General features: G+C 45.1%; 1 protein-coding gene across 1 annotated transcript in view; it reads right to left on the bottom strand.

Annotated features, from left to right (window-relative positions):
• The window catches only part of LOC109874670 (sodium/potassium-transporting ATPase subunit alpha-2), a 30301-nt gene that overhangs the window by 13424 nt on the left and 2966 nt on the right, over positions 1–13911 (bottom strand). The window contains exons 3-10 of the mRNA XM_031810496.1: positions 11268–11327; positions 10253–10456; positions 3183–3296; positions 2521–2655; positions 2186–2303; positions 1782–2050; positions 912–1110; positions 439–548 (exon numbers count right to left, since the gene is read on the bottom strand). Of these exons, the coding sequence (XP_031666356.1) occupies positions 439–548; positions 912–1110; positions 1782–2050; positions 2186–2303; positions 2521–2655; positions 3183–3296; positions 10253–10456; positions 11268–11327 (1209 nt within the window). The remainder of the gene's footprint in view (positions 1–438; positions 549–911; positions 1111–1781; positions 2051–2185; positions 2304–2520; positions 2656–3182; positions 3297–10252; positions 10457–11267; positions 11328–13911) is intronic.

Below are 13911 nucleotides of genomic sequence, written 5' to 3'. Positions count from 1 at the left end.
CATTGTCAGAATGGGTTGCTGGCTGGGAAAACGGTGTCAGTACTTTCAGTGTGTATTTATTGTAGCAGTAATGAAGGGATTTTATTAGATTCAATGTCTGCTTCCCCAAAATGTTTTTTTTTTTAAGCAGACGCTTTTAACCATAGCAACTTACAGTAGTTAGTTTATACATATACATTGTACTGGTCCCCTGTGGGAATCGAACCCACAACCCTGGCGTTGCAAGCACAAATACTCTATCAACTGAGCTACACTATTTCCTATTAAGTGCACTAAATAGGCGCCATTTTGGAATACAGGCAGTGGGTGTGTCTAAATTATGTTTAGTCACATGGGTATAAGTGTAAAGTGGCCCTTCATGGAGTTGGATAGAGCGTGCCGTTGCTACAAAGCATGTTTTACGTGCCATCTAGCCAACTCTATGTGAACGTTCCCTACCTTCAGAATGGGGAGGTTTTCCTGCCCGGCTTTGAACTCAGCACGGTTACAGAGTCCAGCCACGCGGGACAGAGCATGCCATGTAGCCGAGCTCTTGTCAAAGGTAGCACCTGAGAAAGAGAACACATGAGAAGCATTAGACTTTACAGGGGGAGGGTGTACTGTATCAATGTGACTGAACTAGGGTTGCAAAATTCTGGTTACTTTCCCCACATTCCCAGGTTTTCAAGAAATTCCCGGTTGAAGGATTCCCAGATTTCCTGTGTTTTTCATCCTGATTCTGGGAATCTTCCAACTGGGCTCTTTGCAACCCTAGACTTAGAGGATTGATGCACTGTGTCATTGTGAATTAGCTCTATCAGTATCAGCATTCATATTATAATTCAGCTCATTTTTCAGAGCAGAGTAGTCTACTAATTCAATGTGTCTGGTTGAGTGTAGAAAAGACAGATGATGACTGTGGGTGGTCTCACCAGACTGGTCCTCCGTAGTGTCGGCCTCATGGATCATGTTGTCGAACCACATGTGGGCCACGGTCATGCGGTTCTGGGTCAGGGTGCCTGTCTTGTCGGAACAGATGGTGGATGTAGAACCCAGGGTCTCCACAGCCTCCAGATTCTTGACCAGGCAGTTCTTCTTGGCCATACGCTTGGCAGTGAGGGTGAGACATACCTGAGAGAGGGGGGGGGGTAGATGGATGGATGGATAGAGAGAGAGAGAGAGAGAGAGAGAGAGAGAGAGAGAGGGAGAGAGAGAGAGAGAGAGAGAGAGAGAGAGAGAGAGAGAGATATGGATGGATGGAAGGATGGATGGATGGAGAGAGAGAGAGAGAGAGAGAGAGAGAGAGAGAGATGGATGGATGGATGGATGGAGAGACAGATGGATGGAGAGAGAAAGATGGATGGAGAGATGTATGATGGAGAGAGAGAGAAAGATGGATGATGGAGAGAGAGAGAGAGAGAGTTTGGGTTTGAATCTGGCCCACTGCTCTTAATGGCTCCACACAGTCTATGCAATGGATCCTCAACAGATCCGACGGAGCTTTGTTTGCGTACTTCTCTACATAGTTCTATGTACTTTTGTGCAGCTGAATTGTTTTGCAACGTGCCGCAAAAGGAGCTCCGTAGCGTAGATGGTGATATCCCACCTCTCTGTCCTATCCAATAAATAATACATACGTAAGGAGAAGAACTTCCTTATTAAAAAAAAGAATTTGGCCCATATAACAGTCGGACTCACAGTGACCATCGCTTTGACAGACTAGCATCCTGTCCAGGGGTGTACAGGAGATGGGCTCCTGCACTATGGGTCATTATGTCTCGGACATACAAGGCTTAACTCACAGTGACTGTGGCCAGCAGGCCCTCGGGGACGTTGGCGACGATGATGCCAATGAGGAAGATGACGGCCTCCAGCCAGGTGTACCCCAGGATGATGGCCAGGATGAAAAAGCTGACCCCCAGGAATACAGCCACGGCCGTGATCAGTTGAATGAAGTGTTCAATCTCCATATTGATGGGAGTCTGGCCCGTCTCCAGCCCAGAGGCCAGGGTGGCAATACGACCCATCACTGTGTGGTCTCCAGTCCCTACTACTACGCCATGGGCTGTACCTGAGGGACGGAGTGATGGGGGGTCAGGTCTCCCTTGTAAACCAAGTCTTCTGACTTCAATGGGACTTCCTATGTAAATAAAGGTTCAATACAAATAAATGAATAAAAAGACAGGAAAGGATTTGTCCTACTGACCCTCCACACAGTTGGTTGAGAAGAAGGCGATGTTTCGAGTCTCCAGGGGGTTCTCATGGGTGAACTCCGGTGTGCGTGTCTGAGGCTCTGATTCTCCAGTCAGAGAGGAGTTATCCACCTTCACACACAGACAGAAAAAAGTTATTGAGAGAGAGAGAAAGAGAGCAACTACATGATCCAACCTCCTCTCCTCTCCTCTCCTCTCCTCTCCTCTCCTCTCCTCTCCTCTCCTCTCCTCTCCTCTCCTCTCCTCTCCTCTCCTCTCCTCTCCTCTCCTCTCCTCTCCTCTCCTCTCCTCTCCTCTCCTCTCCTCTCCTCTCCTCTCCTCCCCTTACCTTGCAGCCCGCGGCTGAGACGACTCGGAGGTCGGCAGGGATCCTGTCTCCTCCTTTGATCTCCACCAGGTCTCCCCTCACCACTAGCTCTGCATTGATCGTCATCTTCTCTCCTTCCCTGATCACTAGGGCTTGCTGCCAGGGATGGAGTGATGGAGGGATGGGGTGATGGATGAGCGAGAGGAGGGATGAAAGAAAAAGACAAAGGGGAGGATGAACCAAGAGAATTAAACGTTTTTTTGGCAAACTTTCATTGGCAAATCCAAAGTTGGCTCAAATTATTAGCTGTGTTATGTTGAGTAAGCTTATTATGCTTATCAAGTCAGTGTAAGGCCCACTGGAGCCACTCAAAGGAAAGGAAACAGTCCTCTGTAGCTCAGTTATTAGAGCTTGATACTTACTACGGCAGCATAGTGGATTAAATTCCCAGGACCACCCATACATGAATTGTATGCACGAGCAACTGTAAGTCGCTTTGGATAAAAATGTCTGCTAAATGGCATACATTGTTATTATATTATAGAAAATGAGTCTAAAACTAAGACTATACAAGTGATTTTAGGAACTGTCGGCGTCCCAAATTGCTGGTCAAAAGTAGTGCACTATAAAGGGAATAGGGTGCCATTTGGGAATCACACGTACACTGTGCAGTCTCAGCTCACCTGAGGAACCATGTTCTTGAAGGAGTCCATGATGCGTGAGCTCTTGGCCTCTTGGTAGTAGGAGAAACAGCCAGTTATGATGACCACAGCTGACAAGACCACACCCAGGTACAACTATTATGGCAAAGGGAGGGAGGGAAAGAGAGAGAGAAAGAGAGAGAGAGAGAGAGAGAGAGAGAGACAGAGACAGAAACAGAGAGAGACACAGTGAGAGAGAGAGAGACAGTTAGAGAGACACAGTGAGAGAGAGAGAGACACAGTGAGAGAGTGAGAGAGAGAGAGAGAGAGAGAGAGAGAGAGACACACAGAGAGAGACACACAGAGAGAGACACACAGAGAGAGACACACAGAGAGAGACACAGAGAGAGAGACACAGAGAGAGAGACACAGAGAGAGAGACACAGAGAGAGACACAGAGAGAGACACAGAGAGAGACACAGAGAGAGAGAGAATTAGACCCAACCAAATCATTTGAAAATAAAAAGATAATTACTTGACACATTGGAAAGAATTAACAAAAAACAGAGCAAACTAGAATGCTATTTGGCCCTAAACAGAGAGTACACAGTGGCAGAATACCCGACCAATGTGACTGACCCAAAATTAAGGAAAGCTTTGCCTATAGTACCGTACCAATCAAAAGTTTGGACACAGCTACTCATTAAAGGGTTTTTCTTTATTTTAGAATAGTAGTGATGACATCAAATCTATGACACACAAAACATATGGAACAATGAAGTAACCAAAAAAGTGTTAAACAAATCAAAATGTATTTTTTATTTTAGATTCTTCAAAGTAGCCACCCTTTGCCCTGATAACAGCTGGAGCTAGAGACATATCTGCACTCTGGATTGTGGTAAGACGACATCAACAAGAGAAAGAGCAGGAGCAGGAGAATAACAGAGCACTAGAGGACAGGATCAGAGTGCTGGAGGACAGGGTGGGGGGGGGGGGGTGTTACAGAGAACAACTATTTAGAGAGCTGGCCACACCCACAGAGAAGCCAGCAGAACAGCCCACCTCAGCCCCCAACCAAAGTCTTGACACCACAGTGGAACAGTCCACTCCAGACCCTGACCATGGCCTCGACATCACAGCAGGACAGACAAATGAAGAACCCCAACCCCTCTGAGCACCCCCACCTCCCCCCGTCAGCCACCCTGATAGCCCTCCTGACAACCCCCCCACACCCACGGTGGACATACACAAGCCAGAGTGTACTCCTTATGGACTCAAACAGGAAATATATACAAGAAAATAAACTTTTTCCCAGTGTCTAAACTCTGGTGTCCAAACACACAGCGACACACATAGACCTTCTGTCTGAGGACCAACCACGGTCACCCAGCCACATAATAATACACACAGGCACAAACGACCTGAGAGCACAGCAGGAAAGCGTGGCCACAGCACTCAAGGGAGTGATTGAAAAATCTTCTCCTACCTTCCCCAATGCACAAGTGGTTATCTCCACCCTGCTACCATACAGCGGGTAAACACAAGTATTTCCCATGACTGTGCCTCAAATCCAAATGTTTTCCTGGCCCACCACCACCCTGGACTTGAACAGCCTTTTATGACCAGGTCCACCTCTACAAGGCAGTAGTGCCCACCTTCGCCCGGACCCTAAAGGACATCACCCTCAACCGCAGCCCCAACACCTCACACAGGAGTAATAGATCAATAGACACCCCGCCCAGACCTGCGTGACCCCCCCCCCCGGACCTACACATAGAGGACCCCCGCCGAGAGGACCTACATCCAGACCACAGCACCACCAGCCACATCCACACCCCCACTCCAACCAATGAACACCTCCCCAAGTCAACCATGCCCACGCCCCATTTAGGCCCCCTCAGATCAGACCTATGCCCCTCCAGCCCACCCCATGCCCCCCACCCCCGCAAAGTGAGCCTCAACATGGAAGTCACATATAAGCCCAGGCTATGAGCGGGCAAACAGGCCCATCCCCCACATTTAAACTAGCCCAAGCCAATGGCATGTACCAGATGCTCAGCAGACTCTGCTCACACTTACTGGTCTGAGAACAAACCACACGACTAACAACATTGGACACTTTATGGGACACAAAGCCTACACTTTATCATCCTGGAACATCCCAGACCTGAGGTCATCTGCCTTTGGCCTAAAGAGCAGGAACCTGGACTTCAACAAATAAATCAGAAACACAGACATTGTCATGCTACAAGAAACATGGTATAGAAGAGATGGACCCACTGGTTTCCCTCTAGGTTACAGAGAGCTGGTGGTCCGATTAATCAAACTACCAGGTGTGAAACAGGGAAGGGACTCAGGGGGTATGCTCATTTGGTATAAAGCAGACCTAACTCACTCTATTACATTAATCAAAACAGGAACATTTAACATTTGGTTAGAAATTCAAAAGGAAATGATCTTAACAGAGAAAAATGTCCTCCTGTGTGCTACCTACAATTATTCCCCCCACTAGAATCCCTATACTTTAATGAAGACAGCTTCTCCACCCTGGAGGGGGAAATCAATCATTTCCAGGTACAGGGACATGTACTAGTCTGTGGCGACCTAAATGCCAGAACTGGACAAGAACCTGACATCCTCAACACACAGGGGGACAAACACCTACCTGGAGGTAAAGCATTACCACCCCCATATGCCCCCCTAGGCACAACTACGACAACATAACTAACAAAAACGTGTCACAACTACTGCAGCTCTGTCGCACGCTGGGTATTTACATAGTTAATGGTAGGCTTTGAGAGGACTCCCACGGTAGGTACACTTATAACTCATCTCTTGGCAGTAGTACTGTAGACTACTTTATCATTAACCTCAACCCAGGGTCTCTCAGAGCATTCACAGTCAACCCACTGACACCCCTATCAGATCACAGCAAAATCACAGTCTACTTGAACAGAGAAATACTCAATCATGAGGCATCAAATCAAAGGATCTGAATAATATTAAGAAATGCTATAGATGGAAGGAAAGTAGTGTGGAAACCTACCAAAAAAACAATTAGGCAACAACACATTAAATCCCTTAAAGACAACTTAATGGACAAAACATTTCACTGTAATAGTGAAGGTGTAAACTTGGCAGTAGAAAATCTAAACAGTATATTTGACCTCTTAACTTCCCTATCAAATCTAAACATTTCAAACAGAAATCCGAAGAAAATGAACAACAATGACAAATGGTTTGATGAAGAATGCAAAAACCGAAGAAAGAAATTGAGAAACCTGTCCAAACAAAAATATAGAGAACCAGTAAACCTGAGTCTACGCCTTTACTATGTTGAATCACTAAAACAATACAGAAATACACTATGGAAAAAGAAGGAACAGCATGTCAGAAAGCAGCTCAATGTAATTGAAGAGTCCATAGACTCGAACCACTTTTGGGAAAATTGGAAAACACAAAATAAACAACAGCACGAAGAATTATCTATCCAAAACGGAGATGTACTGTCTGGGTAAACCACTTCTCCAATCTTGTTGGCTCTGTAACAAAGAACAAACAGCAAAAACATATACATGATCAAGTACAAATATTAGAATCAAGTATTGAAGACGACCAGAACCCACTGGATTCTCCAATTACAATGAATGAACTACAGGACAAAATACAAAACCTCCAACTTTAAAAGGCTTGTGGTGTTGATGGTATCCTCAATGAAATTACAAAATATACAGACCACAAAAGTGGAGATAAATTTGACCGCAATATATACTGTGGGATATGCGTCAACATCAACCTTGGGAAATTCCTCTGTATTATCATTAACAGCAGACTGGTACATTTACTCAGGGAAAACAATGTACTGAGCAAATGTCAAATTGGCTTTATAGCAAATTACCATACAACAGACCACATATTCACCCTGCACACCCTAATTGACAAACAAACAAACCAAAACAAAGGCAAAGTCTTCTCATGCTTTTTTGATTTCTGCAAAAATATCCTCAGTGTACAACATAAAGAGCATAATTAGGCCGATACCCACTAATTATCAAAATCCAGAAAAGAGACGTTAAAATCTTCAACCATCGAAAAGGAAGCAATTCCCAGACAAAGCCATCACCTACAGAGAGATGAACATGGAGAAGAGTCCCCTAAGCAAGCTGGACCTAATGCTGTTCACAAACACAATCAGACACCACAGAGCCCCAGGACAGCAACACAATTAGACCCAACCAAATCATGAGAAAGCAAAAAGACAATTACTTGGCACATTGGAAAGAATTTACTTAAAAACAGGGCAAACTGTAATGCTATTTGGCCCAAAACCGAGAATACACAGTGAATAATACCTGACCACTGTGACTGACCCAAACTTAAGGAAATCTTTGACTGTGTACAGACCCCGTGAGCATAGCCTTGCTTTTGAGAAAGGTCACCATAGACAGACCTGGCTCTCAAGAGAAGACAGGCTATATGCACACTGCCCACAAAATGAGGTGGAAACTGAACTGCACTTCCTAACCTCCTGCCAAATGTATGACCATTTTAGAGACACATATTTCCCTCAGATTACACAGACCCACAAAAAATTTGAAAACAAACCCAATTTTGATAAACTCCCATATCTACTGGGTGAAATACCACAGTTTGCCATCACAGCAGCAAGGGGTAGAGAAAGAGAGATGGGAGGTAAAGAGAGAGAGAAAGGGGGAGGTAGAGAGAGAGAGAAGGGATGTAGACAGAGAACAGAAGCAGACAAAGGTTATTATCTTCTAAGTATTATATTTGTTAAATTTGACAGGTGAAATGGCCACACAGAGGGACAGAGTTAATTACAGACACCTGTAATAATCTGTAATAATCTGAAGTACCCCAAAATACCACTAGATGTCATCTGATAAAATAACAAATAAAAACGTGAACGTTACCAAAATTCTGGTAGTTTACTGGTAAACATCAAAAGATTCTAGTAATATAGTTTACAACCCTAATTCAAAGCGATTTACAGTCATTACTGTCTTTGCACTACACAGTATATGACATAATAACAACATATTAGTCTGTGAAGTGAAGTTGATGTTGATAATGTTCGTCGTAATGATGAGACCAATAATGATACCAATGATGAGACCAATGATGAGACCAAGGTGAGACCAATGATGAGACCAAGGTGAGACCAATGATGAGACCAAGGTGAGACCAATGATGAGACCAAGGTGAGACCAATGATGAGACCAAGGTGAGACCAAGGTGAGACCAATGATGAGACCAATGATGAGACCAAGGTGAGACCAATGATGAGACCAAGGTGAGACCAATGATGAGATCAAGGTGAGACCAATGATGAGACCAAGGTGAGACCAATGATGAGACCAAGGTGAGACCAATGATGAGACCAATGATGACCACCCCAACCAACAAAGAGAATAAACATCTTTCGATGGTCAGGGCGTGACATGATGACGATGATTGTTTGTAGTATGCAGCATGTAGTACGTTTGCAGTCAGGTGTGCACTGATTACAATAGACAGTGTTCGCTAATAACTGTACTGTGACTATATAGCCTGAGTGCCATTCTGTGACTATATAGCCTGAGTGCCAGTCTGTGACTATATAGCCTGAGTGCCAGTCTGTGACTATATAGCCTGAGTGCCAGTCTGTGACTATATAGCCTGAGTGCCAGTCTGTGACTATATAGCCTGAGTGCCAGTCTGTGACTATATAGCCTGAGTGCCAGTCTGTGACTATATAGCCTGAGTGCCAGTCTGTGACTATATAGCCTGAGTGCCAGTCTGTGACTATATAGCCTGAGTGCCAGTCTGTGACTATATAGCCTGAGTGACAGTCTGTGACTATATAGCCTGAGTGACAGTCTGTGACTATATAGCCTGAGTGCCAGTCTGTGACTATATAGCCTGAGTGCCATTCTGTGACTATATAGCCTGAGTGCCATTCTGTGACTATATAGCCTGAGTGCCAGTCTGTGACTATATAGCCTGAGTGCCAGTCTGTGACTATATAGCCTGAGTGCCAGTCTGTGACTATATAGCCTGAGTGCCAGTCTGTGACTATATAGCCTGAGTGCCAGTCTGTGACTATATAGCCTGAGTGCCAGTCTGTGACTATATAGCCTGAGTGCCCGTCTGTGACTATATAGCCTGAGTGCCCGTCTGTGACTATATAGCCTGAGTGCCAGTCTGTGACTATATAGCCTGAGTGCCAGTCTGTGACTATATAGCCTGAGTGCCAGTCTGTGACTATATAGCCTGAGTGCCAGTCTGTGACTATATAGCCTGAGTGCCAGTCTGTGACTATATAGCCTGAGTGCCAGTCTGTGACTATATAGCCTGAGTGCCAGTCTGTGACTATATAGCCTGAGTGCCAGTCTGTGACTATATAGCCTGAGTGCCATTCTGTGACTATATAGCCTGAGTGCCATTCTGTGACTATATAGCCTGAGTGCCATTCTGTGACTATATAGCCTGAGTGCCATTCTGTGACTATATAGCCTGAGTGCCATTCTGTGACTATATAGCCTGAGTGCCAGTCTGTGACTATATAGCCTGAGTGCCAGTCTGTGACTATATAGCCTGAGTGCCAGTCTGTGACTATATAGCCTGAGTGCCAGTCTGTGACTATATAGCCTGAGTGACAGTCTGTGACTATATAGCCTGAGTGCCAGCCTAGTGGTTAGAGCGTTCAAACCCCCGAGCTGACAAGGTACAAATCTGTCTTTCTGCCCCTGAACAGGCAGTTGACCCACTGTTCCTTGGCCATCATTGAAAATAAGAATTTGTTCTTAACTGACTTGCATAGTTAAATAATGGTAAAATAAAAAAAATATTTTAAAAGGCCAGTTCACACACAGATCTGGGACTCAGGCTAGTAACTGACAAATGTAACATGAACATATAACGTACCATAGTCTGGCTGATAGACCATGTTAGATGCAAAGAAGGGTTGTAGTGTATAGACTGCTATACTGTAGGGAATCTGGAGTGATTGATAGCCACCGAATGGGATCAAAGGACCATGGCTGTGCAAAGGACTGGAGTGTTGTGGTGTAGTGAACAGATGTTATGTTGTCGAGCCTTGTGGTGGTTCTTACGTTGTCATTGGCTGGCTCATCCTCTGTGGCCACCTGGATACTGTAGGCCAGGAAGCAGAGGATGGCACCGATCCAGAGGAGCAAGGAGAAACCCCCGAACAGCTGACGGCAGAACTTCACCCACTCTGGGGTGGTGGGAGGAGGAGTCAACACGTTGGGCCCCTCCCTGGCCAGCACCTCCAGAGCCTTGGCATTGGTCAGACCCTGGAACACAAGTACCGTCCGTCAAGGAATAAGTCAATAGACACACCATCACTATGGAGACGGTACAATTCACAACAACAGAATCACTACGGAGACGGTACAATTCACAACAACAGAATCACTACGGAGACGGTACAATTCACAACAACAGAATCACTACGGAGACAGTACAATTCACAACAACAGAATCACTACGGAGACGGTACAATTCACAACAACAGAATCACTACGGAGACAGTACAATTCACAACAACAGAATCAGCTTTTTAATTTGTAGTTGCCCTTTGTGATAGAAGCACCACATTTCACATCACAACTATGACATGTCTAAAGAAGTATTTTTGACTATAGTGCCATCATTGATTTTGTCTCTGGCGTCCATTTCCAATATGGCCACTGAACAACATTGTGGTTCTGTGTGAAATAAGGTCAGTAGGATTAAAGATGTGATATACAGACTTCTGTTACTTCACTGATATTCACTATAATACCACTGAACACAACTAATAAAGATCCCTTGGCTGCATTCACATGTGGGACAGGGATGAGAACCCTGTGGACTCAATTTGGACCACCATGGACCAAAGTAACAGTTGTGTGTGTGTGTGTAGCGAGGACAGAGGCAATAGCTATGTGGAGATTAGATCAGGCCTGGGAGACTAGTGTTATTAAATAGCAGAGCAGAAGGAAGAGAAAGCAGCTGTGTGTGTGTGTGTGTGTGTGTGTGTGTGTGTGTGTGTGTGTGTGTGTGTGTGTGTGTGTGTGTGTGTGTGTGTGCGCGCGCGCGCGCGTGTACGTGCATGCCTGTTACCCGGGCCAGGTCGACTCCGTAGCGTCTTCCCAGATCGTCCAAAGATATCTTGTGATCATCCTGTGAAAGAACAGCAGAATAATCTGACTTCCTCAAATGTACTGTCACAGCCAGGTCACTATTCAAAGTTGATCTTAGCACAATCACGTTTTGACACACGTGACAGCGAGATGGCACCCCTATTCCCTGTTTGGTGCTAGTCTGGTCCCTTATCAGTTTGGTGCTGGTCTGGTCCCTTATCTGATTGGTGCTAGTCTGGTCCCTTATCAGTTAGGTGCTGGTCTGGTCCCTTATCAGTTAGGTGCTAGTCTGGTCCCTTATCTATTAGGTGCTAGTCTGGTCCCTTATCAGTTTGATGCTAGTCTGGTCCCTTATCAGTTTGGTGCTAGTCTGGTCCCTTATCAGTTAGGTGCTAGTCTGGTCCCTTATCTATTAGGTGCTAGTCTGGTCCCTTATCAGTTTGATGCTAGTCTGGTCCCTTATCAGTTTGGTGCTGGTCTGGTCCCTTATCTGATTGGTGCTGGTCTGGTCCCTTATCAGTTAGGTGCTAGTCTGGTCCCTTATCTATTAGGTGCTAGTCTGGTCCCTTATCAGTTTGATGCTAGTCTGGTCCCTTATCAGTTTGGTGCTGGTCTGGTCCCTTATCTGATTGGTGCTGGTCTGGTCCCTTATCAGTTAGGTGCTGTTCTGGTCCCTTATCAGTTAGGTGCTGGTCTGGTCCCTTATCAGTTTGGTGCTAGTCTGGTCCCTTATCTGATTGGTGCTAGTCTGGTCCCTTATCAGTTAGGTGCTGGTCTGGTCCCTTATCTGTTAGGTGCTAGTCTGGTCCCTTATCAGTTAGGTTCTAGTCTGGTCCCTTATCTATTTGTGCTATCATTCCAAATATGTTTGACATGACAAGGAGTGGCTTGATGGCACTAGCAGGCAGGTACCCAGACTAATTTGGTGCACTACTGCTCTGGTCAACAGTAGTGCAGTACATAGATTGTCTTCAGAAAGTATTCATACCCCTTGACTTATTCCACATTTTGTTGTGTTACAGCCTGAAGTCCTGCCATCCAGGACCTCTACACCAGGCGGTGTCAGAGGAAGGCCCTAAAAATTGTCAAAGACTAGAACCACGCTAGTCATAGACTGTTCTCTCTGCTACCTCACAGCAAGCTGTACCGGAGTGCCAAGTCAAGGCCCAAGTGGCTTCTAAACAGCTTCTACCCCCAAGCCATAAGACTCCTGAACATCTAGTCAAATGGCCACCCAGACTGCTGCTCTTTAATTATTTGTTCCTTTTATTTCTTATTCTTTTAGGTATTTTTCTTAAAACGCCATTGTTGGTTACGGGCTTGTAAGTAATCATTTCACTGTAAGGTCTACAATTTCGGCAATTGTGACAAAATTGAGTAAATAGATTTTTTGTTCACCCATCTACATACACACAATGCCCCATAATGACAAAGTGAAAGCATAAGTATTCACACCCCTGAGTAATTATCACCTTTGGCAGCGATTACATAGATCTTGTCATAGATTTTCAAGCCGATTTAAGTCAAAACTGTAACTAGGCCACTCAGGAACATTCAATGTCGTCTTGGTAAGCAACTACAGTATATATTTGGCATTGTGTTTTAGGTTATTGTCCTGCTGAAAGATGAATTTGTCTCCCAGTGTCTGGTGGAAAGCAGACTGAACCAGGTTTTCTTCTAGGATTTTGTCTATGCGTAGCTATATTCTGTTTCTTTTTATTTAGAAAAATGGGGCGACGCAAAATTGGCCTAGCGTCGTCCGGGTTAGGGAGGGTTTGGCCGTTAGGGATATCCTGTCTCATCACGCACCAGTCGACTCCAGGTCACCAGGTGCACAGTGTTACCTCCAACACATTGGTGCGGCTGGCTTCCGGGTTGGATGCACGCTGTGTTAAGAAGCAGTGCGGCTTGGTTGGGTTGTGTTTCGGAGGACGCATGGCTTTCGACCTTCGTCTCTCCCGAGCCCGTACGGGAGTTGTAGCGATGAGACAAGATAGTAACTACTAACAATTGGATACCACGAAATTGGGGAGAAAAAGGGGTAAAATTCAACAACAACAAAAAAACTCCCTAGTCCTTGCCGCTGACAAGCATACCCATAACATGGTGCAGCCAACACCATGCTTGACAACATAAAGAGTGGTACTCAGTGATGTGTTGTGTTTTCCCCAAACATAATGCTTTTTATTCAGTACATAAAGTTATTTCCAGTTTTACTTTAGTGCCGTATTGCAAACAGGATGCAAGTTTTGGAATATTTTGTATTCTGTACAGGCTTCTTTCTTTTCACTCTGTCATTTAGGTTAGTATTGAGGAGTAACTACAATGTTGTTGATCCATCCTCAGTTTTCTCCTATCACAACCATTAAACTCTGTAACTGTTTTAAAGTCACCATTGGCCTCATGGTGAAATCCCTGAGCGGTTTCTTTCCTCTCTGGCAACTGAGTTAGGAAGGATGCCTGTATTGTTGTAGTGACTGTGTATATTGATACACCATCCTATGTGTAATTAATAACTTCACCAAGCTCAGAGGGATATTCAATGTCTGCTTCATCTTTTTACTAATCTACCAATAGGTGCCCTTCTTTATGAGGCGTTGGAAAACCTCCCTGGTCATTGTGGT

This window comes from Oncorhynchus kisutch, linkage group LG30 (genome assembly GCF_002021735.2).
Source record: "Oncorhynchus kisutch isolate 150728-3 linkage group LG30, Okis_V2, whole genome shotgun sequence".
NCBI lineage: Eukaryota > Metazoa > Chordata > Actinopteri > Salmoniformes > Salmonidae > Oncorhynchus > Oncorhynchus kisutch.
The sequence above is the reverse complement of the archived record's forward strand: the minus strand, read 5'-3'. Positions and strand labels throughout refer to the sequence as shown.